Raw genomic sequence first — 27,970 nt, 5'->3', positions numbered from 1 at the left:
CTCTAAATAACCAACCATTAATTATAATTTTAGTATATAACATGAAAAGGAAATAAAAAAATTATAAATGAATACAGCTGTACAATACATAGAAATTACGTAAAGTTTTGTTCATAGAACAACATGTATGCTTCACAACTGAGCACTCTATCTTTGCCCACACTACTAACATGACTGTCACTGATATAGTACCATTGTTCACCATTACACACATAGGCTATGTAGTGTCCACCATGTAGTGAACCACTGTGTGATACCACACCTTTCAGTTTGTAGTCAAATGTGATAGGCTGTGGAGGAGAATAATAATTTATGTTACTTGTGTGACTATCTTATCAACTACAGGGTATGTACTGTATAGTCTGCTCAAATTAAAGTGAGCCAAAATCTATTCTCTCCAACAGTTCCAAGACACATGATAGTGTGTCATGTACCCAAGGAAGCCAGTGAACTACACAGTGGGTATATTGACAGGAAGAAAGAAAATAGAATTTTCATGCATGGTGATGCATAGCTCCATGACCCCCTTCTCCAATGCACATCATTTTTGCATTATAGCTGTCCACCAGGTAGGGTAAGCCATACAGAAAAATTGCACCAGGATATGAAAGTTAAAAATTTTCAATTTTTTCTTTGTTTTTTTCTCTTCTAAAGCCGTAGGGTTTACAGGGGCTTTGAATTCTTTTCGCACACTTTGCGAATATAGTTATAAAATGCAAATGTGCAACTCAATTGCCACAAACTTCAGTGCAAATGAAGTGGGTATAAAGGTGAATTAACACATTCAGTAATATCCATGGAGTTATGAACGTTTATTCACGTAAAAAAAAGATCAAACTTCGTCATGGGTACAGGGTAAACCGAGAATGGGGAATAACTTGAAAATTGGTTTGCACGTAGGGTGATCATTGTAGCAGTACCTTTTGATGGTTTGAAAAACAATGGAGTTACAGTTATAAAGCAAAAATAAACAAGTGTAAAATCACTGGATTGAGATACTCTAATAGAGCAGTCACCTGTGGTGACTGCTCTATTAGAGTATCTAAATCCAGTGTAACCTTATCTATATCAGTGCACAAAAATGTCGAAAAAACACAGGGTTCGAACCAGTGACTTCCAATATAACATCCACATCCTTAACCACTGAACCACTGCTATTTTGGCTGTTAACATACTTAATTTGTACTTTACAAATGAAAATCATTATTATGTCTGTATAGATTAGAAGAAATGCATGTGAGTAAAAACAAATAGGCTGGGCCTTATAAATACGTGAAATCCACACAAAACAGCCAAACTGTATTACTAAAATTTATTAACATTAATATTACTGCATGCAGCCATTCCTTGGCCGCCATTCTTTTTTCCCCAAGCTTTTGAAGGCTGCACCATTTTTTACACAGCTTTTGTGTGGATTTATATTACTGAATATCACATATAAACAAAGTTTTCCCCAGCAAAATAAAGTAGAGCAGTACAACTGTTAATTTTCTACTAACAACAAAGTCATTTTATTAATTATATACATTCCTTTTATCACATCAAAAGAATTTAAAGTGAGCCACATAACATAGAATGGAAGTAATAATGTTGGCAGTAGTGGCTGTGGCCGTTAATGGGTTAATCATAAAGAATTTTTACATCATTCTTAAATGTTTTTCAAAGTGATTGACTGGTCTATTAGAATATCTCAATCCCTATTATAAACTTTCATTATGACTGAAGGGAAACACATGCCACTTTTATACGTATATTTCACTTGCTCTTTACTTTTAATAGTCCCTAGTACAAATGTGTTTAAGCCCAAATATGACCTAGTTTGCTTTTGGATGTATGTCCTATATTATGGCTTCTTTTTCAAACTTGCCAGCAAAGTTAGCACATCGGTAGCCACCCTAGTAACATTATTACTTTCCAAAATAAGACAAAAGAATGAAGTGTTCAGTGTTGTGAATATGTATGGCGGCATGGCATCATAACTCACTCACAGAATAAACTTTAGCCTCACTATAGCTTGTATAATGCGTTTCATAGCAAGATGTGCTAGTACTGAAATAGACAAGCCTATAGAGGTCCCGTTTCTGGGATAACCGGATCCTTCCCATACTAGTATGCATTTGTTATGCAATAGCGCAAAGTGTAACCTTTCATAATAGGTGAGTCAAGTTGTCTTTTGAGTTGAAAACTATTGTTTGATAATAAACAAAGCGTTTTATACATTGATGGAGACAGGTAGGTCGACAGTTAGCTGTTTTATCTTGGACGTGGTATGGTGGACATGAATGGATGCAGATACACATGCACAACAGCAAAAATGGGACAAATCATGAAGAAACCAGCTGTGGAATGGATCGCACTGTAAGTAAACTGTCAGAAAAGTTCTTTGGAGTGCAATACACCTTTGTAAATAGTTGCAATTGAGATTCCGTTGTCTGATTTTTACTGAAGTTTAGACTTTGTTGCGGCTACTGTTGTGTAAACAAAAACAATATCTCCTTAGTTCATAGCGAGTATTTAGATACAGTTGAACCTCAGTTATCTGAACCCCTTGGGAACAGGAGTGGTCCATAAGTCTGAAAAGTCCATATCTCCGAAACTGTGTATAAATGACCTTAAAATAGCGTAAAGAAAATTAAAAAAATTTCCAATATTAGCAACTACCCTAATAGAACACTCACTACTCTAATAGAGCAGTCATTTCTGTAGTTCAGTTAACCGAGAGTCCAGATAAGTGGGGTCTGGATAACTGAGGTTCCACTGTATATGGTTACTAAGTAGTTCTGTGTATTGGACGGTTAAAATGACACGATTTGGCAATTCGGCCAGTGGTCCTGAGAATGTGGCCTTGAATGGGTTATTAAAAAAAAATTTGAGCAACATAAGCTATGAACAGAATAAAAGATGTAATTATCTCAAAGGGTGTCGCAGAAAGGAGGAATCTACACACACAATACTGCCAAGGAGTTGGAATTGAAATCTATATACACAAGACACAATAACATCAAAGATAACATGTGAACAACATCTTCAGTCTAAAATGACAATATTAGAGAACCAAGCCTGGTCAGAAACTGGTTGGCAAAAAGATAAAAATGTAGGTCATTAATGACTTTTCCAATAAAACTGGTAGGAAATGGTTAATGACTGATTTATTTATAACACTGCAAATGGTCTACCAAATAGACAACACACCTGACAATTAACAGTACAGTATTTCCTCATGTTCAGAGTGACGGGGAAGTCAACATGTTTACTATTTTTCCTCACATACTGGCCCAGACTGAACCTCTTCAGGTGTAGTACCAACAGTTGAGGGAGCTGATCAATCAGTAATAGTTTACTAACTAATGATAATACTGGACCATCATCAACTGGAGTGAGAGATGATATCATACAATGAGATCAGTAATAACATGATATCATCATACAATGAGATCAGTAATAACATGATATCATCATACAATGAGATCAGTAATAACATGCATTATATGTAAAACATATAACAACCTAGGAACATACTTATATGACCCACTGAGCAAAAACCCAACTAGTTAGCATATTCTGTTTTTGAAACAAATTGCATTGAAATATTATATTGGAATGCTACAAATACAATTTTATACACCTTTATATTGCTTCAGTAAAGGTTCAAATTGATATATAGCACTGCCACAAGTGCAAATTTGCCTTGTGCTGTATTAGTCTCTCATCCACACCCTTGTGCTATTTTTTTTTTCATATTGCACCAACATGGCGGTGCTTTAACTGGTTTAAAGTGCTTTCTAGCCGTCTTTGTTTGGATAGACTTAAACCGCGTCGGTTTTCAGACATCAGATAATCGGTAAGTGCCTGTATAGAACAAGTTTGGTCATAAAACAAATAGATAGTACTGTTTTGGCTACTTCTGGCGATTTGAAATGCTATGCAAGTGATCAACATTGCTGTATTCTCTTTTCAGTACTACATGGAAATACGTAATAGCACTCTTATTCGTTTGATCTTTGCCCATGCAAGTGCTTTAAAGGAGTAAGAACACCTTTCTTTCATTTTTATAGAGCAAAAGTGAGTTATTTATGTTGCGTAAAATGGAACTTTATTGTCGCCATTTCTAAGTGTGAACAGTCTTCTTGCTTGAAAGCATGGGTGGATATACATAAGCCAAAACTGTAGCTTGATGAATTCCCCAGTTCATGGTGGTGAACCCAATGAGACGAGTTCAAACTCCATAGTTTGCTGGACTCATAACTTGTTTTCCGTAAATCAATTGCTCAATCACTATAATTTCAATAGCATTCACCGGATTAGGATGAAACTTTTACAGCCCATTGGTTTCCCTCTAGACAACAAACAGTTCTAGAAAATATGCTGAATGGATTTTTGTACAGCGGTCATACTATAGTGCATATTTATCTCACTTCTATTGTTCCCCATGGCATCTTGTTTCTACATGAAAACAAATACACACTTGATAACACATGAGGGTCAATATGTATACCTCACTTACCATCCTATCAATGTGAATTCAGTGTACGTTTTGTGACAAATTTAAGCATTGCATGTACATGAATGGTTACAAAATAAATTATGTAGTTTGATGGCTGAAACTGAAGCAGTTTGAATAGTCAAGATGAAGCACTCAGCCTTGTTTCATGCTGTATTGCATGCCCACTCCTGCTTTGCTTTACATTCAACCATGTCACAATACTTAATATACAGATCTAGAGTTTGTCTGTATCTTGTACATTTGCTTGGTTATAAATGTATTATAAATATGTCAAGTGCGTATTATACAGTTAAACTATACAAATCACAAATGAACTTGGTATGAAAAAAGTATTCCATTTTTGTAAGCAGACCTTTGTATGTGGGTGACCCCTCAACCTCTACACTCTCCAGTCATATACATCAACTTGAACATCAAAAGTTGAAACAACATACATACATATACCACTTTAGTGTGGGCGTTCAAAGGTGCCACTTGGGGTTTAATTCGTATATTCACCAGGTACTGTAATATCTTGGGAATGCAGTTTGCTCATGGTATTTGATGTCTAACCAGTTCAAAGATATGAAATGCTTTGGCTTGTTTTATTGAGCGACACGGAGCTTTTATTGTGGGTTTTAGTTTGCACATTAGGTAAGGCTCAGTGTAGTTGCTAAGCTTAGATTATTTGACAGTAACTAAACTACAGTATACTCTAAGACAAGTGATCTGTAAAACAATCGCTTGGGTGATGCGTGGATGCATATTTCTGCCCACTGTGTGGTGACGTGTCAGCCATTAACATGAAACAAGAAGAATATGACAAATAGTGAGTAGCTTTTAGTCCTAAGTACTTAACTTAATATATTAACTTACTTACTGTCACAATAGCAAAGGTTTAATCTAATATTTAAAAACCATAGACCCTTTACACCCCTAAAACCAATCCCACAATCCGTTCTGGTGTGTGTTGAAATATAATCACGTAGGAATAACATTCTGAGAGCTATTTTCCCATGATATTAAAACCACAATCGATCATCAGATGCTAGTGTATTAACAAATGGGATGAATGCTCTGTAGTTCTTTCACCTATCAGGTGAGTGTGCACTGAGTTATATATATATCACTTATACCACGACTTGGTCAGAATTTTGCTGATATATACACCCTTACCCTCGGGCCTGCAGCCCTCAGGGTTTAGGGGTATATATCAGCAAAATCCCTCGCAGGCGTGGTATAACTATTGCGTACTCCCTAGTCATAGAACAAACAGGATTTGTTTGATACTTAAGAATTGAAACTGTCACACACCAGATCTACATATATAGCTGACTGTTTGCTTAGATAAAATTGATATACTTTTTTAGCCGGGTTATTTACTGTTCTGTATGTCTCTTCTGTATAGCTGTTCCAAAACGTACTTTTCACACTTTGGCTCATTAATTCTCCCACATGGTACAATATAACACATTTACAAAATATTCGCCTTTTAGTACACCATGTGGTATACAGGACACCTACCATGCTTTCTCTCTTGTTACACTCAGTGCAGATAAACATGTTGTCACTATCCATCACCTCCAGGTCAGTGTACTCATTTAGACAGTTAACTATGTTACATCTACCATTGTGTGATCGTTCTGAGTCCATGGGTAGTGCTATGTCCTTGTCTCCATTTCGTTTGAGCAGTTGGAACACTCCATTGAATGTCTTTGCCTCTTCCTTATCATCATCCCTAGGCCTCTTGTTAAAATTGTATGTACTAGTTCGACCAGCCTGGCTGTCCACTATTGGCAGAGACAGGTCCAGGAAGGGTTCCTTCACCTGGGATACCTGTGTGGGTAGCGGTTGGAGTACTGTATATGCATATAGCACTGAAAACAATATGGAGCACATCAAATTTGTGAACCACTACCACAGTTTTGATGACTACCTACGTATATATATATATATTGTAATCCTGAAATCAAGTGTGGAATTGATGCAAACAGAGAAATACATAGAAAGGCATAGGAACAAAGTCAATGTACAATGGGCTGTAATCATGCCATGTCATTTGTAAAGTTATTGCCAAGTGCCATTGACACATTATATAGCACACAGCATGTACCTGCAATAGCATACACTGTATACCACTTACATGTAGACACTTCCTACACACCACAGTACTACATATTGCTCCACCAAACACATCATCCACATGAGTCTTGATGTTCCTCCTGTAGGCTGTAGTATCAGGAAAGGGACAAGTATACCAACACACTGATAGTATGTAATACAAACTAGTTGAAATAATTATACAGATAGTGGGTTGGGTGTAAACACAAGGATCACAGCATTCACTAACCTCGTTTCTTTAGTTTAGTCTCACCATCTGATGTTGTACCAAGCTTTTGTTCCACGGCCTTGAATATCAGCTGTGCATAATAATAAGCTACATATGAAACACTGTTAATAGAGTGAATACTAGCCATGCATTTGTATCACATGTGTTAGGAAACCCATCGGTAATATCACACACAAAACTATAACCTGTTTACATTAATGTGAGCTTATACCAACGTACTCCAAGGGTATAGCCACTGCCAGATAGAAGATGAGCAAACTTGAATGCTCAGTGACTACTCTATTAGAGCATCTCGTTCTATCACATTCTCTTCATTCAAACTGAGGCAGCTGCCTCGATTGCCTCAATGGTAGCTGCACTACTGTAATCTATCTGTAGTAACACAGTGAAGCCTCTAAACATTATTAAACATGCTTGAGGGACAATTTGATCCAGTGAAACAATCGAGAGAGAGCAGACGTTCACCTCTTTGACTTCTGCAGGAGCTCACATAAACACATACTGTATATATATATATATATATATACATATATAGCAAGTTATTTTTGAGGGTAAAATTTTTGAGAATGACCAATCTCACAATATGTAAAATATTTCATGAAATACTAGTATGAATGTGGCAAAAACCAATATTAGTATACTAAATAACTATGTAGCTATAAGTTGAACTGAGCCCTGAGAAAAAAAGCTTTAAAAAAAATTCTAACGTTTCAGTCAACCAGATGATTACTGGAGGTGTCAAGAGCAGACATGTGTGGTTTAGCTTCATTACAAGTTTGGGAAATGGAACGTAACAGACGGTGCACTTTTATGGCTTACCCAAAGAAATTTACGGTGATAATTTTGATTAGTCATAAACACTGCATCAGTAATTTGAATGAAAAGATTTCAAAACACATTTAGTGGGTCAAGCAGTACTACAAATGAGCCAAATTTGTGTAATTCCATCCTCAAGTGATTGAATGTTTTCAGCTCAACACTTACATAATATATCAACAATTCACAAGTAAAATTTCATGAACAGAACATCAACTGTAAACTGTTTTCCTAGAAAAATTACCCCCTCTATGGTACGTGGCACCCTGATAAAATACAAGTACAATAATGCTCTCTCTATCCAGTATACACTGTGTATAGGATTTTTCCCCGTATCTAACAGAGTTAGTGTTTCATCATCAATACTCTGGTTCTCTGGTGTACAAACTATAGTGTCCCAAGTATTACACATGCAGTACACACCTCAGATTCCTCAGTCCTCATGCCATCCAGTAAACACCTGAACAACTCATGACTATCCTGTTGTGTACCACCACCAAACCTGCTGTTCCTGTTTGTAGTAATGATGACAACACATCCAACCATAGTAACAATTAGAACTCAATTATAACAGTATATAACTAAACTAACTAAAGTGGAGAAATAATTTAGATTTGATGCATATAATTTTGTATATTCTGAAGTTAAATCATAGGTCTCTTGTATATTAGCAGTTGTAGCGTAAGTTGCCAATCATCGGCAGGTACGGCACTTCCATATTATACAAACTATGGAATATAACAAGTTACATACAATAATTTTGTATTGGAAACCGGTATGCTTTGTGTCTAACCTGAATATCTCTTGAATGGCTAGTCTCATCTTCATAAACTTGTGTGAAATGGAGTTATCCAAGGACTGTATATCCCACAAAATGTTCACAATGAACCAGCAAGTTACTCACGAATTCGCAAAATCTTCCGATAATTGGTTAATCACTGAAGTACAGAGTACTGATAATACATACCTCATGCTGATAATTGGTATATGACACGCTTTACGATTTCACTTATAACACAACAATCACTCACGTGAGTTAATTAAATTTTGGCATGCTAAGAGACTATAGACTACTCTATAGAATAGTTCAAACTAGAAGTTTATACGTCATTCCAGTAAAGAATTACAATTGCTAGACGAAATAGTGTTGATAATTGGCGACTTACGCCACCCTGCAGTGACCTGTATGCTGTCAGTATTTATAGTCAAAATTATAACATACATGAAACTCTGGGGACCACCTGGTGCTATTAAAAAGTTGTTGTATATCAAGACACACGGTAGTGTGTCGTGCGTAGTGTGTCGTGCGGCCCAAGAAGCCGGCACGCAACACCCGTAAGTATATTGACAGGAAGAAAGAAAACGCAATTTTCGCACCTCCGTAGCTCTGTGCTGCCTTGATGAAACAAGACGATTTTTACTGTGGACACTCCCTCCACCTCAGCACCCCACATTCCAAATTTGAGCGAAATCGCTTTAAGCGTTCCCGAGATATGCGACTTCAAAAATTGACTTAGTTTCTTAGTTTTTTTTTTCTTATTATTTTTCTTCCTCTTTTCGCACACTTACAAAAACTACTATAAAACGCGAACGCAATATCCGATTGCCTTGAAATTTGGCACACTGAAGGGGGGTATAAAGGCGCATCTCTGTACCAACTTTGGCTAGAATACAATAAACAGGAAAAGAGTTATGAGCGATTATTCACGAAAAATGACACCAATATGTTGTCACGCCTACAGGGTAAACCGCGTATGGGAAGAAGCTGAAAATTGGTGGGTGAATAGGTTAACTATTGAACCTCAAACCTTTTGTGGTTTGAAAGAAATCGAGCTAAAAACCAGGAAGATACAACGAAAAAACCAACAGTGTGTAACAATTATGCAATCGAGATTAGCTAATAAAAAACTACTACTTGCCATGCCTACCAGATAAACCGCTTGGGGTAATGCTTTGAAAATTACTGTATAGATGGAGTAATCATCTTAGAAAGGCTCTTCAATGGTGTAGAAGAATCAGACTTAAAGCCACAGAGTTATAACACGAAATCGAACTTAAGTGTGAGATCGAGATACTCTAATAGAGCAGTCACCCTGAAGAGAATCCCAAAGATCAGCTAGAAACAAGTAACCTGTATAGAGATCAGCTAGAAACAAGTTACCCTGTAGAGAGATCAGCTAGAAGAAGTTACCTTGTAGGGAGTTCATGCAACTATAGAAAGAGATAGTTCAGCTAGAAGAAATCACCTTAAACTAGTGTCCATTTGGTTCTACTTGGGGTACTTTGAGATAATGAGTTACTCTCTAGAATTCCTATGGATATAGTTACATGAAAATAACAAGGAGAAAACATCCTGACCACCTGGTAGACTCCTGTAATTGTTTGAGCGTAAATCGGATGGCTGCAGGTTCGAGGCTACCTAGGTCCAGTCATGGATTTTTTCTCCTTTCTCCAACTTTTCAAACACACCTTAAGTAGCGAAAGTCTTTGAGCAGGCTGTAGGACCAGGTGTCCTACAGACCTTCAGCACTTGTGCTGTAAAGCATTAATAAATAAATAAATAAATAAACCTTGTAGAGATCAGCTGGAAGAAGTTACCTTGTAGAGAGTTCAGCTACAAAGAAACCATCACGTAGAGAATTCAGCTGCAAACAAATCAGCTGTAGAGAGTTCAGCTACAAGCAAATCTCCCTGTAGAGAGATCAGCTAGAAGAAGTTTCCTTGTAGAGAGTTCAGCTACAAACAAATCACCTTCTAGAAAAATCAGCTAGAAGAAGTCACCTTGTAGAGGGTTCAGTTACAAAGAAACTATCATGTAGAGAGTTCATCTACAAACTAGTGACCTTGTAGAGACATCAGCTAAAAGAAGTTTCCTTATGGAGAGTTCAGCTACAGAGAAACCATCATGTAGAGAGTTCAGCTGCAAACAAATCACCCTGTAGAGAGATCAGCTAGAAGAAACTACCATGTAGAGAGTTCAGCTGCAAATAAATCACCCTGTAGAGAGATCAGCCACAAACAAATTGCCCTGTAGAAAGATCAGTTAGAAGAAGTTACCTTGTAGAGAGTTCAGCTACAAAGAAACCATTCTGTAAAGAGCTCAGCTGCAAACAAATCACCTGCACAGAATTCAGCTACAAACAAATCACCCTGTAGAGAGATCAGCTAGAAGAAGTTACCTTGTAGATAGTTCAGCTACAAACAATTCACCCTGTAGAGAGATCAGCTAGAAGAAGTCACCTTGTAGAGTGTTCAACCACCATGGAGAGTTCTGTAATAAATAAATGTATTATTTAAATATAATTTGTACATTTACTGATAAAAGCAGAAATACTTAAAGTACATATGCTTCATCTTTTCTTCTTCCTGTGGCAAAGAAAAAAAAAGATAGGTTAAAAAAGTCCAAAGCCAGCCATAGGCCGGCTTTGGGGTATACAAATGCAAAAAGAAATGAAATCTAATCCAAAACAGCTAAGCTATAAAAAAACAGTGCGGCCCCCAAAAAGGCCATGGTGAAAAAAGATGTGAAATCCAAGGTGGCGGCCAAGAAATGGCTGTGATGGTAGGTTAATGGTAAAAATTTTAATAGCGGCAATTTAGGTGAATTTTGTGCCGTCTTCACCATAGCCTTTTTGAGGGCCGCACTGTTTTTTTACAGCTTGGCTGTTTTGGATTAGATATATTATATCTGTGAAGGATTAAAAAACATACAATATACCAACTACTCTAATAGAACAATCACATATTGATATTTGATAAATGGAAACTCCAAATATCTAATTCTGGAAAACCGAGATTCTATTATGAAAAGTGCACAAATACACAAAACTCTGTACAATATGCATGTACCACATTGTTAGCTTACACTTTGTGTCGTACCCCAGCTAGTACAGGTCTGGGGTCAGGTAGACTATTACGATATCCATTGAGGAAGTTATATAGTGTACTAGTGAGGTGACCAGCTGACTTGTTAACTGTGACTGTTAGTGGCTCTGCCTGTGTGTAAAGAATAATGAATAGTTGTGACATGTGTATCTGATGGATCAATTATTTTGAGATAGCCTATAATATATTTCTACACGTGTCCCTATGCAAGTACATACACTATACACACAATATAACAATTTACCACAGTTCCCCCATCAATATGATAAGTACGACTGTTGGAAGAATTAGCCTCCTTCAACATGTTATACAGTGTCATAAGAACAGCAAGGTTCTATGGAGGATATCATCATAATCACCGGTAATAGGATATAGACTACACTCACCTGTAGTAGGGCATTGCAGTAACAGGTGTTCCCATAGTTGGCTAAACCCTACATGCGTGCGAAAAAAAAATCATTGCAAGCTGCAAAAATATGTGTGACTCTGTGTATGTGTGTACTCATGTGTGTCCACTCTGCCAGCCTATATACTTATCCTTTGACCCTACCTGGTCCCGCCTCACAGTTAGAAACAGGGTTACCACCCATTAGTCACACCACCAAGAAGTGTGTTACATGTGTTCCAGACAATTGTGTGTGTACAGTTTGAAGACCAGTACTATGCTCATGCTTAGGTTTATGTACAAAGTGTCTGGAGTAGTCATATGTAGATATAATCATTAACAGGTTCCAATGTACACACTAAGCACTAACCTTTATGGGTTTTGTCACTGGTTTTTGCACTGCAGTAAAGAAGACACGATAACAGATTCAGCAGTATTATCATGTACCTGTAGTACTATCAACTGGATTCCTTAGGTATTGAGTGAATCCATCTCGACTTCTACCTGTGACCAAGTATAACAGAGACTGTAGTATTCTGATGAGTAAATACTCAATTATATCTGTTTCATTAACCAAACTCTCAAATACTGGAAGTGACTGTTTTAAATGATATTAACTGGTATTTGTTCTATTAGAACTAAGTGAATGTTCTATTAGAGTAGTTAGTTGGATGGAGCTCTGTATACAAGTCAGACATCGATAGACAATTGAGTTTCAATTGTCCATATAAATGAACACTTGGATCTACACACATATTATCATATTAACAATCTTGGGGTTAGGGATATGTAATAGTTATCGGTCTAACAAGTACTTGCCCCATTAGTTTTGTACACAATAGTATCACAATAGTATCTGATGATCAATCACGGTTTTCAAAGTGTGTGTTAATACAATGTTATTAATGTTTCAATACATAATGTTAGAATGTCTAATTTTGCATTTTTGAAAAAAAAATCAATAATAATAATTTGACTTGACTGGGGTTTTTGACACCAATAGAAGATGGATTACTTGGTGCTGTATGACAAAGTGTTGTGACCCAGCAGAGACTGATAGCATTCTGTTTGACTGGTTACTTTGTTGCTGATGGCAGTAGCAGAACAGCAGAACTCTTACCCTGCTCCTAGTATTGCTTACATGTCTTGAAGCAGTTTCAAAGATACGACATTTCAATGGTAATCCGTGCCTTGGCACCAGCATTCTTAAATGGCCTTGCAGATCTGCTTCTTAGGCTGCTGGTCATGCAATGCAGGTAACAACTTGGATTCCAGTTACACTACCTCTACACCATATATCCATTCACTGCATACTGTGATTGGTTGGTTTGTGCTACCTTAGAATAAGTGACACCTTCAGTTTCCATGTAACAGGTGTATGAAAGGTTGTATACAAAGATATAGACAAAACTTTAGCATTTATGGCACACAAGTGGGGTACTTGATTCGCAGCCTGATTAGTTTCTATCCATCAGTTGCAGATAACAAGCAAAGTGCTTGGCATAACACAGCTGTCCAGAAACCTCCCAATTTACCTTATTTAGTGATGATTTGTCTTAGAATATACGTAGTTACTGCAATCACCTAGTTGTAATTTGCAACTATACTCAGCCACAACTCAAAAATTAAATCCCACAATATAAAGCTGTGGGTGGCTCTGCATGAGTCAAAACATACCATATCTTTGAACATCAAAGAATCAAGCAAAACCACTTTCCAGTATATTGCTTGTGCATCATACTCAAGCGGCATCTTTGAATGCCATCTCTAAAGGGTTATTATAATAAGTAAACATGTAGACCTTTATCATCTCTGTAAAGGTCAGTGAAAGAATTTAGGTGGTGTCTACGATGAGGACAAAGTGTGTGGATGTGTAAATATTAATTCAGTTACATCACTTGTTAATGCATACAACTATTACCTATACTTCCATATCCACTACCACCATACATTGGTGAACGACTAGCGCTACGATAAGGATGTTGTTCTACAGGTGTGCTGGTACCTGAACAACAATAACACAAATATATAACACACTTAGTGACCTTTTCATACAATACACACACTACGTATAATAAATATAAAATACCAATTCCTATGTGGCAATTGCTATCATTACAATACTGTACATCAATAAATGAAGGTCTTTAATAGATTCATGCACTTGATTGTGTATAGATATGCCTGTTAATGGAGACAGATCAAATAAATTGCATAGCAGAACCAACTTTTATGTTTCTATTGATTGTTCTATTAGAGTAGTTAGGCGACTGCTCTATTAGAGTATTTCATCTCTTGCACTCCCAATATTGATTGATTAATAGTTGCATAACCTATGGCACAAGTCCCATTAATATAAAGCAAAGAAAAAAAGTTGGTTATACAATGAGTAAAAATTACAACAGTTTCGGTCGGTACTTTAGCTTCTGGGTTTAGGAAAATAAGGGGGCACTGTCCCTCCCACTTTAAAAGGGATAAGTTACTCCCAGTGTCCCCCTATATCACCCACCCATAATTAACCACACACTCATATACTATGATAAAATAATTACCTTTAGTCCCTACTCCAGTACCAACCCAACTACCGCTATTAGGAAGCTTGCTGTCATCCTTAGAATTAGTAGTGGTATTGGCATCACTGCTGCTTGGCTGAGTGGGTGACTGGCTGACTGTAATTAACACACAACATTAAATAGCATGCAGTTGGCATGCACAAGTGCAGCAACTTTATTTTGACACAAGTATTCTATAACAATTACATGACTACAGTAGGCTAGCTGCAGATTTACATTTATGTGTCCTGCAATTCACCAAAATATATGTGATCATATTTTACACAACTGATCCAAATCGTATATCAGGCAAAATCAAATTAACACCACCAGTGGATAGCTACACTATTGTATTACCAGTTTTGACCCTCAGTATTACTCAAACTACTTGAAGCTGCATGGTTTTAATAGACGCCTTTTCTGGGTGGCGTGGAGAGCTCAAATGGTGGTTTCTGGCCTTATGAAGGGCCTGGATTGGCAAGAATCAGTGGTTTACTGGTGGATGTGCCTGATAATGTTGTTGATTTCACTACATATCAGCCAATAAGAAGCCAGCACAGCCCTGTAATCTCGTGTCTGGACTCCAATTGTAGTCTGCCTCCATTTTGAATCTTACCTCAACAAGCAGCTACAAGTACTGGAAGTGGTCTGAAAGGCAATGGATGATGCATCTCTTGTGTAAACTTCATACGCGTGCTTGCTATTGTTGCTATCGTATTCTTTAAAACCATTTATCTCAAAACTTTTAATGTGCAATTTAGATTGTTTTTCCAAAATCCAGTCACATATTATGTATCCTCTTTCACTAGGATTACACAAGCTTTAGCAAAAACATGATGTAGAATTGAGCACATATTACAGCATTGGAGATTATTACTTTCAAGGAGACAGGAACTTTGACAGTTTAACTGTAAAGACCACAACTATTTTTCCCACTGCTATAAAAGACACACCAAGTCCAATTCTAATGAGAGTGTTACCCTGAAACGGACACACCTCAAAGAGGTCCTGTTTCTGTAATATCTGGACCCTTCTTTGATACACATTACCACAAAGTGCTCCTTTTAGAGTTTGGAGTTTACCCAGATTATTATGCCTGATATGTAGATAGGCTAAAGATGACAGTCAGCAATTGTGTCAGAATGTGGTGTGATTCACTCGTGTGCACATGCAGAGTGACATGCAATTTGGCTCAAAGAAACCAGCTAAATCTCAGTAAGGAGAATATGGTATAGATCACAACACATCTTAAATGCAACGTTGTCTCGCAAGAGTACAAGCAATTAAAAAACTTGCTAATTAAAGGGCGTGGCACCCATTTCACTCACAATTATTCATCCCATTTCATTTTGGATGAATACTTACAAGCAAAATGGGTGCCACGCCCTTTCATTAGTGAGTTCTTTTAACCGCTCACACTCTCGCGGTACAATGTTGCGATAAAGAGATACTGTACCTCTAGCAGCTTTCTTTGTGACAGACTACTTGTTAAGTTGTTTTTGTCATATTTTCAGTTCTGCCATACTGTACTCTGTGGTTTTATATTATGTAAACAAAAACAGTTTAGTAGAGATGCCTAGTCTATAGTCAGCTATACACCCCACAGTGTGGTATTAGTGGTCAGTAAAGCTTGTATAGTGTGATTTGGCATGTATTGCATATTCCCCCAAGGAAATTAAGCAGTCAAAGAATTTAATAAGAACATTTCTGCTGTATAATACTGAGTGTAATACAGCCTGAAATCTTTGAGGGATGTAACTTTTCTTGATTAACCGTTCAAACCACAACTTATTTTTCATTACACATAATATAACTTATATTAATAAACACACTACAGGTTGCTAGATGAGTACAGGATAGCCTACTCATTTTTTTCTCCTTCCTGCAGTTTTTCAAACACACCGTATGTATCTAATGTCTTTAAACAGGCTGTAGGACCAGGTGTCCTACAGACCTTCAGCACTTGTGCTGTAAAGCTTTAATAAAAAATAAAATAAATAAATAAAATTGTCCCATGGATTCCATATATACGTAGCAGCAACATGTTCAAAATGATAACATTCGTGGGATTTGCTAAACTATACTGTGCTTGATGATTTTATAAGGACAATATTCAGCTGTGTGTACCAAGCAATTGGTACAAACAATTAACACTTTCATTTTCACACAAATGGTAACTACATGCAACCTACCAGTTGTTATTGCCTTCTGACTGCTGGAATTTACCTTTGGACTTGGTACACTACTGATGGTACTGGTAGTAGCACTGGTGGGACCAGTGGACTGGGTGGTTGTAGTAGTATAACTAGTGGTAGTATTAGTTGTCTTGTTAGCGGCTGTTTTATCTACATAGATAGCAACACACATAGTGGTAGGTATGTTGGATATGTGACCACAGCTAACAGTGCTATGTGGATACTCAAGAACACCAACATAATCCAGACACATATAATTGTAGATAGGTCTTAAAGTATCTGTAAAAATTATGTACGTACAGCTCGAAAATTTGTTTGTACACAGACCACTGGGGTTTAGAGTAATTACTAAGCTGTACGCCATCGTGTTATGTCCTGGTGGTCTGATGTCTAACTATTAGTTAGTTAGCTGTAGTTATTAACAGCCAAATTGGGAGTACCCAGCACATAAATTTTGTGTTAATTCAAATGAAAAGTTGTAAAAGTTTCCTTGCTACCTATTTAGTCAAACCAAAAACCAAATGATACTATATAGTACAACTTATTGCAGATATTGTACAGTGTATTATATATGCACACTAGACAAGCTGGTACAAATTACAACTACATTCTGTATGACATATGTGTAGTGGCTCTGGGATTCATCATAGGTACAGCGTGATGATTCTTACTACGTACTTGTATTTACAGACATTTACACAGGTTCCTAGTGGGATATTCCTTGTAACAAAATACAGTACCAAGGGTAAGTTCACAATGTGAACTTTGATATGTATACATATATACATACGCCTATACGCTACATGTAATACTGAAGCCATTAGCATCCTCATGAACTGACACCTTTGTGGTAGAGGCTGGGACACAAAGAAGGAAAGTTATGAGTGCAGGGTACTTATGTATCTCTCAAAAGGCACTCAAAAGTTACAGGCTAGCCATTATTGAGTTACACTTGTCTGAAGGCATCCGTTAGTTAGTCAATCAGTAAAAACTACAGTTGAAGGCAAGTAGAGTTCTGGCAAAGCACTGTGAAGCAAATACGAGACTATGTAGTTTCTGGACCATGTTTTTTGGATGAAAATATTTGTGATCCTACCACTACTATATATCCTAAATGATAGAGCTCTGGGGGTAGCACAAACCACTGTGTACAACTATGTGTTGTAAGCACACAGTGTAACAGCAAGAGACATGGATAATGGTGTCAAGGATTCACCTTGCATAGTTGCTAAAAGTGGTGTTGGCACCACACCGCCACCTCCTCCACCACTCTTATACGACCCGTCATCCTTTTTGATGTTATCAGCACCAGTAACACTGCTGTGTGACTGAGACAGTGATTTGCTATCTGTAACAATAACATCAATCATAGTAATTTTTATACAAGGACTCTACTACGTGTACCAATGTATTAAAATTTTCACTAAAACACAATGGGCTACTACGATATCTATGTACCGTGTCCACTTATATAAATTTCACATGATAGTGTGTTATGCTGGACAAGTTTCAAGGAGTGGGCACACTACATATAAATTTACTGTATAGAGATGCATTGATACAAGGCAGGTGCTTAAAACAAGCTATCACAATACCAGTGGTATCACATAGTACTGGTATTGATAATACTTACAGTGACAGATACCACTAGTGGTCAAGTCAACCTTGGCATAGTAACAAAAAATTAGACTGCATTATTACAGTAAATGTACTGATCAATATAGCAGCTGCCTTGAATAATAACTAAACCATTATCAGCTTTGACAGTGATACTAGTACATCTAAGCATGTCGTAGTTCAATAATGATGCAACCTGATAACACACTGACTTTCAAACATTTGCTAAGTATACTGGTGGTTGTAATTCACCATTCTTACTGACACACACAAGACACACATATACACTGTTTACACCCTACCATCTGATGGTCTCTTCCCTGCAAACTGACTACTAGTAGTGACCTTGGGACTTAGTACACTACCAGTGACGGTGTTATTAGTGGTGGTGGTAGTGGTGGGACCAGTTGGTTTGGCATTTGTAGTAGTAGTATTAGCATCATGACTAGTGGTTGTCTTGTTTGTTCTCCTCTTCTCATCTACAGTACGTAGTACATTTCGTTATATGTTGGGTTGCATGCGTGTGTGTGTACTGCTAATGTGGACAACCTATACAATGCACAGAGTTAGGTCCCAATGTATCTCTTAGTACATACACTAACCTAGAAAATAAGGACACCTTGATAACCAGGGCACTATTATACAGGTTCCTCTGTAGGAATGGACATTCTATAGTAGCCAAGACCCAAAACAAGAGTTTGCTGCAGTAAGTGGACCTCGTACATAACCTCATACTTATGTACTTTGTTAGATCTCCTAACATGTGCTCATTATTTTATCTTGTACAGAGGTGTATGTACTATATAGAAATATCATGAAAGTCTATACATACAGTAGGAGACCTTGGAAGAATGAAGAATGGATAAGCAACTAAATCAGAAAACTGAAGAAGCTCAAGCATAACTCATTCCATAGCATTAAAATGTTAAATACTGAAGTTCCACTGTATGTACACATTATGTGGCTGTGTATCCAGCATGTACATATGTACATACATACATAATACATGGTCTGTATATACACAATTAATACTTTCACACACAAACATAGCCTACCATCTGAAAGTCTCTTCTCCACAGGATGACTACTAGTGACCTTGGGACTTGTTACACCAGCAGTGATGGGGTTAGTAGTTGTGGTGGTGGTACTAGTGTACTTGGTGGATGTGGTAGCAGAATGACTAGTGGTAGCAACTGTTCTCTTGTGAGGGATGGTCTTCTTGTCTACATGTATACGTAGCACATTTGATGCTGATGCATCACATGTACGTATGTTGTGTATACACTAGAACCTGTTAATGTGGACACTTGAGGACGCCTACATACATAATACTGACACTTAGTTAAGGTACCAAAATATTATTAACTTTACCACTAACCACCAATTTATCAACTTGCCATCAGCAATGCTGTGTGTATGTACGTAAAGACATACCGTAAATGTATAAATTTTCGTGGATTTCGTGGTTTGCAGCTGATCCACGAAAATTAATCCATTTAGAAACTCAAGTCTCAGCTCTAGCAGAGCTATTGATCATTGCCTGAATGCGCTACATACAACCTGACAATGACACGTGCACCTGTTCACTATGTGAATAGATCAGCACTGATGGCCTTCAGGGTTTAAGTATCTAAGACCCGTTTCCTCTGATTCCAGCAGGCAAAATTCTTTTGTGGTGAGTTAACCCCACAAAATGGTTTGTTTAGTCCCAGATAACTATGCCAGCGTAAATGAAGTAGCCAAACTTGAGCTGTTAAGCTGTAAACCTTAAACGCGACCTTAAATCACAAATTTTGTTTCCCACGGCTCTTCAAAAAACTAAACAAACTGGCTCGTCGAGGTTAAACCACGAAAATTATACCCAAGAAATTTAATACACTTGCAAACCTGTCTTTTTGGCAAACCACGAAAATTTTACCCAAGAAATTTGATACGCTTACGGCACCCATATTCCACTTTCTGGGTGTATGAGTCCTCTGTGGATTGTGCGTGTGTTAAATGAATACATAATTGTACAAAGTTTGCCAGGGTAATAATGTTGTGGTATATAGTAGATTGTATTGGGATGGAACGAAATAGATTTAATTGAATATTCAGCAAAAGCACATGTGATGCAAACTACATATACTGTATACAGTGTTATGCCATTGTCTTATAGGTACTGGAAACACTGCCCATGGCCTGAAGCCCCTCTTGGTCATGTGATTCCTATTGGGTGAGATATATGAGGACAGAGATCCTCAGTGAGTCCATCACCTGGACACAGTAAGTATTTCCAGGGGAACCTTACTGGATAAACTGTATACGTAGATGTGGCGGTCCCTGCAGGAATTCTGGAGAGGTAGAAGGGGTTGTTAACCCATTGGTACGGCCTTATCTACAGTATGCATTCATTAATGCAAACGGAAATTGATTCATGTGACAGTTAAGTAACTGCCACCGTCCCCTGGATCTCGTGAATAGGCTTGCATTGTCTTGCTGAGTTGTGTGACCATCTTGCTGTGTTACATGTACTTGCATCATAGACAACCATGACGGGCTGGATCACTCATCAATTAACCTATAGGTTTACCAGTAGCATCAATAATGTGTACATACGTACTTAAAGTGATTGTTTTATTGTCATCTGAAGAACAAAATAAGTGGCTACATGAATGCGCAAAAACAAGTTTCACTGAAACAAGCAGAAAGCAACCTTGCCATAAGGGAACATCATAGAGTGTTTGTAGAATCTAATTCAACTTTCTCATTTCATGTCATTGTACATACGGTACAATATCCATTTTAGCTGATTTTACCATTTTACATGTTACTGGTTACTAATAGCTTCGTGGTTAACTTAATGATACAAACTATACAGACCCTGGTGTATTATAAAAGTACACCGTAATTAGAAATGTGTGTATATAGAGACGACTCCTAGAGTCATAATTTGTGCGTACATTATGAATTCTGGAATATACTATATATGTACCTTTAGTATCAGCATTCACAGGCATTGCTTGGAGTAAGAATGTTGCCTGGGAAATATCTACGTAGATGCGTAGCACTGGGAAAAGTGGTTTGGTCATGTCTATGATGCCTGACCAATTCAAAGATAGCTTTAGAGTCTTATTAGGCTGAGTGTAGTCGCAAAATTAAAATTGATTGCGATAAACTATGTTGAATATTAATAGTGATGCGGCCTTATTTTGGTGGTATCGAACTTGTATCAGTAAAGCTATAAATGCCCGATACCAAGCGATACTTTAAATGACGTCATTTAATTACTTATCAAGATGGCGGCGTACATAGCGCATTGAACGGAGTTGAGCAAAAGCTGATATAAGCCATCAATTCATTAAAAGAAGCCAGCTACTAACATTAATAGTACAGTGGAAACTGAAGTAAGCCACGAAATAAATAAGATTCATTGAAGCCATAAACTATTATCTCCGCATAATTGATAGCCACAAAACCAACAAACTGCAGTTGATGGGATTAGCAAATGAGTAAATCACTAGCTGTTTCTTGTGAGAATTGCCTGTGGGGCAAAGTATCGGTATCGGATCAGTATCGGCCATTTCTGGCTCAAATGTATTGGTATCGGATCGGTAGTGAAAAAGTGGTATCGGTGCATCACTAAATATTAATCAGTTGGGCAATGCCTGGATGCATATTTCTGTATACCACTTGCCAGCTATTACGGCACAAGAGTGCTACATCAAAAAAAGGTTAGTGCCGAGCTTAATATAACATGGTACAAACGTGTGTACCATTTTGAATTTGATTTTTAATGTACCATCATTGTGTGTTGAAACATAATGATGTGTGAAGAATATTGTGAGGGATATTAACCCACACTTTATAATTTATAACCATGATCGATCATCAGATACTATAGCTAGAGTATAATACAAATGTGGGCAAGTGTTTGTTAGTTCTTTAATGCCCAACATGAAATATACCCTCAGCTCTTGGGTCTGTAGCCTTCAGGCACATAATATATCATTACAGTCATGATATATATTATTATCATTAAAAGTGAGTGCACTTAATTGTTCATTCAGTGTACCTGAAGGTTTGGGTCTAGGTTCCCAGGAGAGTGTATCATCATTCTTACCTGTATGGTGGTATAAATACGTACGTATCAGCACAGATGTGTGCATATTATATATTACACATAGTATGGAACTACTACGTAATAAGACTCTTGTACATATATAATGCCAAACTGTGTCATAGTTTCCTAAGCTATACAGAGTTGGGGTCGTTACTCTAAAATGTAACTCATTACATATCTGTTACTTGTTACGTACTTCTAAGCCATGTAATGCGCTACGTTACATATTATTCACAGAAAATATAAGTTAAATATTATTTATTACTTTGAGGGCTACAACTAATAATAATATTTTACATTTATTATAAATCCAACCCGCAAAATTCAAGCTACTGTACCAGCCTACTATTACAAGTTGTAGTGTCTTGGCCTCAAAGGCACTTCCCATACCCTATCACTCTTTGTTCATGTCTGCAACCCTGTCTCCAGTGCTGTCTGGGCCCAAAATGCAACCAATCACGAGGCTGACTACAATTGGTGCGCCTTAAGAAGCAATGCATTGCATTCGTTACAATTTTCGGATGTGATTTCCGTTATATATTACTCGCTACTCTATCATGTAACGCGTTACATTACACGTTACTGCAAAAGCAATAATTATTATTACATAACGCATTACATGCGTTACCCCCAACTCTGAAGCTATATACATACACATAGTACATACAATGGTCAGAAGTTACAGCAACTACTCTATACAGCTAACACAATTATGATGAGTACCTGGTGGCTTCATTGTTCTCATTCCAGCAGGAACTTGAGGTTTAGCAGTGGTGGATTTGAAACCAGCAGTAGCAGCTATACCAGTTTTCTTAATAGTCTTTTCAGTGGTATATTTGCTTTCTGTAACAAAGTGAAAACTCGGTCTGTACACAGACTTCCACAACGAAAACGGACACTTGGTGGTTAGTTATACATACAAAACGAAACTTTATAAAATAGTGAGATAAGGATTGGTAAGTCATAGCTGTTGTGTGTGTATGACTGATCTAAATGCTGTAGGTACTCTCCAAATAGTCAGCAATGCTACACATATCATAGCAGAGTGATACCATAGCAGAAACAAAAAACCAACATGTGCATCTAGTTAATGAGCTCACGCACATTGGTCATTTGTTTATATTTATCATGCACAAATATCCTATATGCTGCAAGTCTTTTCTCACCACTACTATACTAAATCTTCCTGACTATACGATGTGCTGAGCAAAAACCCAACTAGTTTGCATTTTTGGGATATATTGCATTAAATACATGCTATGGATGTTTTAACTTCAGTTAATGGTGAAACCATACTGAATTTAATACATGAAACTTCTACCAAGAGTTCATAATAAATTATGAACTCTTGCTTCTGCACAGTAAGTATATTTTGTTTTTTTAAATGAAGAGTATGCGTACAGCCAGCCTGTGGACACGCACCCGGTTTACTGAAATTGTTTTCTTAAAAGTGTGTGCGTACGTGCGTGCATGTGTGTGTACCTATGTTTGTCCGTATGCACCCACGCGAGCAAAATTGTTAAATGGTAAAGCAGCTTGCACGTAAGAAGTAAAAGCAAAATGAAGTCTGTATTAACTTCTGCACAGGTAAACTTTGTTCTGAGGTGGTTTCTATTTGGCGGTCTGAAATATGGGTGAGGCGACTCTCCTCAGACTCTGTGAATTATCTTCCCTTTGGATTTTATAGACATTTAACAACTAACAATGGTACAGCCCTTGTAGACCACCAGGAATAGCCTATCCCTTTGAGATGAAAGGGGATGTATCCCCTATGTATGCGAACGAAATGAAGAGCAGCTTTGAGGCTTTGTCTACAGAATTTGTGGAAAAAACACGATAGTCAAACTATAAAGCAGTTTAGAAGATATTTCTGTACATAATATGTTGTTTAAAGCAGTTTGTTTAGCAAGCGCTTCCTTAGCATTGGATAGCAATGTAATTAAAGAATTACAAAAATACGAAATACATAATAACTCAATTATTATTGCAAAACCAAATCTTTCTGGCTAAAATAATAACATAGTACTACATAGTTGGTTAGTTAGTTACTGTAGCTACATGGCACCTGGCTTTTAGAAGTAGCACAAAATCAACTTGTTTTCTGTATCATATGAAACAAACATGAGTTACCTATATATTATGTGTTTGTTTACATTGTGGTAAAATGTAATGTTATTGTTGGCATTTCAGAGCCTTCTTGCTTGAATAAAATGCACGGATAAGGCCAAAAACTGTACTTTAATGAAAATGAACTTCCCAGTTCACAGTGAACACAAAGATACAAGTTCTATTTCCTTCTTAGCCTGTTGCAAGTCGATCGTAACTTATTAAATGAGTACCTGTAATTTGTATAGTACACATGTACTAGGTACTGTAAAAATCAGTTGTTTTTCTCTGCCTGCTGTCTATCATTATAAATCAAAAAGCACTCACCAGATAAGGCTGAACCATTTCCTTAGGAGTTGCATGTAGTTTGCAATTCACATGCATTCATTGTTCTTAAAATGACCGCATAATGACTTGCACATATACAATTAAATAGTAATAAAGCAGCGGGTTATTTTGCCGATAGACTGCACGTGCCTAGTTTGTTATCATATGACAGAATTCCCTTTCTGTTCATTCATTGTCATATTGCATGTGTGCAGTTTGCTCTCATATAACAACAATGTACTGCTGTTCTTTGCTGGTGATTTGCATGTGTGCAGTTTGTTTTCATATTTTCATATTTGTGGTTTATTTTGCTTAGATTGCACACGAACTGTCTATGGCTTTCTACATACCACAGGGCAAGAAATTTCTGTGGCAGGGGTTAATCTAGGGGGGGGCGGGGGGGGGCACAGGCCCCCTCTGGGTTAGCTATTGCCCCCCCTAGGTTTATACCTAAAGCCTTGAGAAATGGAAAGGTTTAATTGATCCCAAAGTTGTATAATCCAATGGTCAATATTCAATGGCATCACAGTAAAATTTCACCAAAATTGAGTATATTTACACCTAAATTTTCAAAATTTTCCTGGGGGAGCATGCCCCCAGATCCCCCTAGAATCCGAAGCGACTTACTTCGCCCCCTCTAGGTTAATATTCTGGGTTGAGCCCTGTGTGGTATCAAACTTTTGTGGCATTAATTTTTCGTGGATTGCTAAAATGTGGTAAAATCAGTGGAACAACTTTTCGTGGTTAGACATTGATCTCCATACAACTTGTACAGGAACTACAAAATTTTCGTGGATAAGATGCCTACGAAATCCACAAAAATTTCTTGCCCTACGGTACATGCATATGTATGTATACAATTTGAAATTGTCAAGTAGAAATGGTAATTCAAAAAACGTGTCAAAATTATTCGCTACTCATGACAGCCTCAACCACTACTTTTGCTGCTTTTATTAGTGGGATGTGGCATTCTACAACTATTTGTGGTGGCAGTACAGGACATTACAAGAGTTTGGTGACATGCAACAGGTCGCAGGTGGAAGTCACAGATGAAGAAACATTTCAGTATAAAAACTGCTGCTAACACTTGTATCATTGAAAAAATGAGTAGGAAACTAGACACTTCTCTAAATGGACAAGCTCAACAAGAGTTCAACAATGTGTGAAGTGATAGTGTGTACTATATAGGACCAACGGACAGTTTGTGGCTATTATACATGTAGCTGATGGACTTTGTAGCTTAATGTATATATGAGTGAACTATATGAAATAAAGCACAAATGTATGCAAACTACATGCATTCAGTCACTCAGTTGTTAAACTGCTTGCAAGTTGCACACATGCGATAGCACACATGCTAGCGTTTGCATGCCACGGCTTTTTAAATGCATGCATGCAATCGGGCTGAATACTGTCAAATTGCACTCATGCACAATATGCAGTATAATCTTTTTTGATAAGGGATTGGTTTTTCCTTCTAGACAACAAAGAAGTCAACAAATGAAGTTTGAGTAAAATGCAAACTAGTTGGGTTTTTGCTCAGCGGGTTTATATACACCTGAGATAACTGTACCTGCTTACTACAATATTACACTAAGTCACTAACATATTATTACAGACATTTGACAATACAGTGTGCACTCACGTAAATTTGTAAGCTGTTTACTTGACACAGGTCTGCTTCTACTTGACAGAGGTCTGCTGCTAGCGTTCTGATAGAATGATCCATAACTAGAGTTACCAGTCTGGTGTACTCTTCCACTTCTACTAAAGCTACTACTGTTGTTGTAACCTATTTTAAAATGTACCCACAATTTGCAGTTCAAAGCAACTATAAATACACTAGTAATCTAAACTTATTTTACAAGTAACTATTCATCTATGCAACTCATGCATTTGGATATGAACGTGACTGGATTTGTAGAAAGGGCTCTTTCACACACATCTAATTCGATGGTTTTGGAAGATCATATTTTATCAAACCTGAAATTCTCTAAATCCATTAAGCTCATGACTGACCAAATTTCAAGTCACTATTAATCTAAAATTATGAATTGTAGATTGGATGTGTGTGAAAGACCCCTTTTCACAATTCCAATCACAAACCAGTCTGTACTACTGAGTGAGATGACCCACTACGTATAACTTAGGCAGTAATATGTCAAGAATTCATTTAGTTGCTCTTGTCTTCTCAAGTTCCTTTCCTTTGGGGTGGTGTGAATTGATTAGATATCTTAAACTCCCTCCAATTATGCTACCTCTTTACAAGAAAGTATTGATCATGTCCCAACACATAAGGCAGGAGTTGGAAGATTATGCTATGGCTCATTTGCCAATTCACCAGACACGCATATGACCTCTCTGAAATCTTGTTAGTATATGTACACTCATATTGCCATCCACACCATCAAGCATGATTGAGCTAGATTAATTAGGAGCTTTACTCTTAAGTAGTTGTAACCCTGACAAGTTGTGATCTGACCCAAGTTAAACCCTGAGATAGCCATATTCACCAGCAAACATCAACAAATGTTTTAACCCCATGGTCTCATCTACTCACCTGTGTACGTTGTCTTGCGGTTCATCTCTTCAAATATGTCACGTTAACATGTGTTAGCTAGATAGACTCTGGAACAGTTCACTGCACAAGGGTAAATAAACAGAGTGAAAAACGCGACATAAAAACGACTAGCCTTTAAACAAGTCGTTTGTTGGTCACGAAGAATTTAATTCAGCACACGAAATGCAGCTGTACATCCTCCGCTACACAACACACATACTCACTCACAGCTCAACACGATGCGATGTATTCAGTCTCCTTAAAAGCCAGGTTTCCTTAGTTACGAGAATTCTTAGAAAGGGCTTTAATTAGAATAGAGAAAGCTTTGATAGTTCCCATGGTTACGCTTCAAGCACTGTGCGCGACGTTCAGATTGTGTCTTGTCCAGTCGGAAGAAGAAAGAGAGCAATCTTTTTAGGTTTTCCTGGCAAGAAAAAGTCCAAAAGTATACATGAGCGCATAGGAATGTAAACTGTTTCTTCTGTGACCAGTTGAGACATGGATGGAGACTCGATCAGGCCTTTTGTGTACACCCTAGACCGGCCTCCACTGCCTAGCTACTGAACTGATACACTTTTTCACATTGTCTTTC

At 37.4% G+C, this 27,970-nt stretch overlaps 1 protein-coding gene across 3 annotated transcripts; it reads right to left on the bottom strand.

Moving 5' to 3' along the window:
• Positions 1-37: 37 nt before the first annotated feature.
• Positions 38-27,747, bottom strand: LOC136257447 (ubiquitin carboxyl-terminal hydrolase 45-like). Of its 3 annotated transcripts, none has more exons than XM_066050661.1 (23): positions 27,607-27,747; positions 27,379-27,459; positions 26,464-26,610; positions 23,109-23,228; positions 22,338-22,385; positions 19,339-19,506; positions 18,586-18,762; positions 17,883-18,014; positions 16,664-16,816; positions 14,472-14,588; positions 13,841-13,924; positions 12,367-12,423; positions 12,290-12,318; positions 11,921-11,968; positions 11,779-11,868; positions 11,515-11,645; positions 8,073-8,160; positions 6,834-6,903; positions 6,627-6,712; positions 6,008-6,319; positions 4,416-4,443; positions 3,193-3,371; positions 38-290 (listed from the first exon to the last, which is right to left on the bottom strand). In XM_066050661.1, exons 2-23 carry the CDS (start codon positions 27,401-27,403, stop codon positions 96-98), a joined length of 2,484 nt encoding a protein of 827 aa, XP_065906733.1. In that variant the 5' UTR covers positions 27,404-27,459; positions 27,607-27,747; the 3' UTR covers positions 38-95. The 3 variants fall into 3 exon arrangements, with proteins under 3 accessions (XP_065906733.1, XP_065906735.1, XP_065906734.1); XM_066050663.1 differs by having other exon boundaries at positions 26,485-26,610; XM_066050662.1 differs by having other exon boundaries at positions 27,603-27,724.
• Between the last annotated feature and the right edge of the window lie 223 nt (positions 27,748-27,970).

Source organism: Dysidea avara, chromosome 6, assembly GCF_963678975.1.
Source record: "Dysidea avara chromosome 6, odDysAvar1.4, whole genome shotgun sequence".
Taxonomy (NCBI): Eukaryota; Metazoa; Porifera; class Demospongiae; order Dictyoceratida; family Dysideidae; genus Dysidea; species Dysidea avara.
The sequence above is the reverse complement of the archived record's forward strand: the minus strand, read 5'-3'. Positions and strand labels throughout refer to the sequence as shown.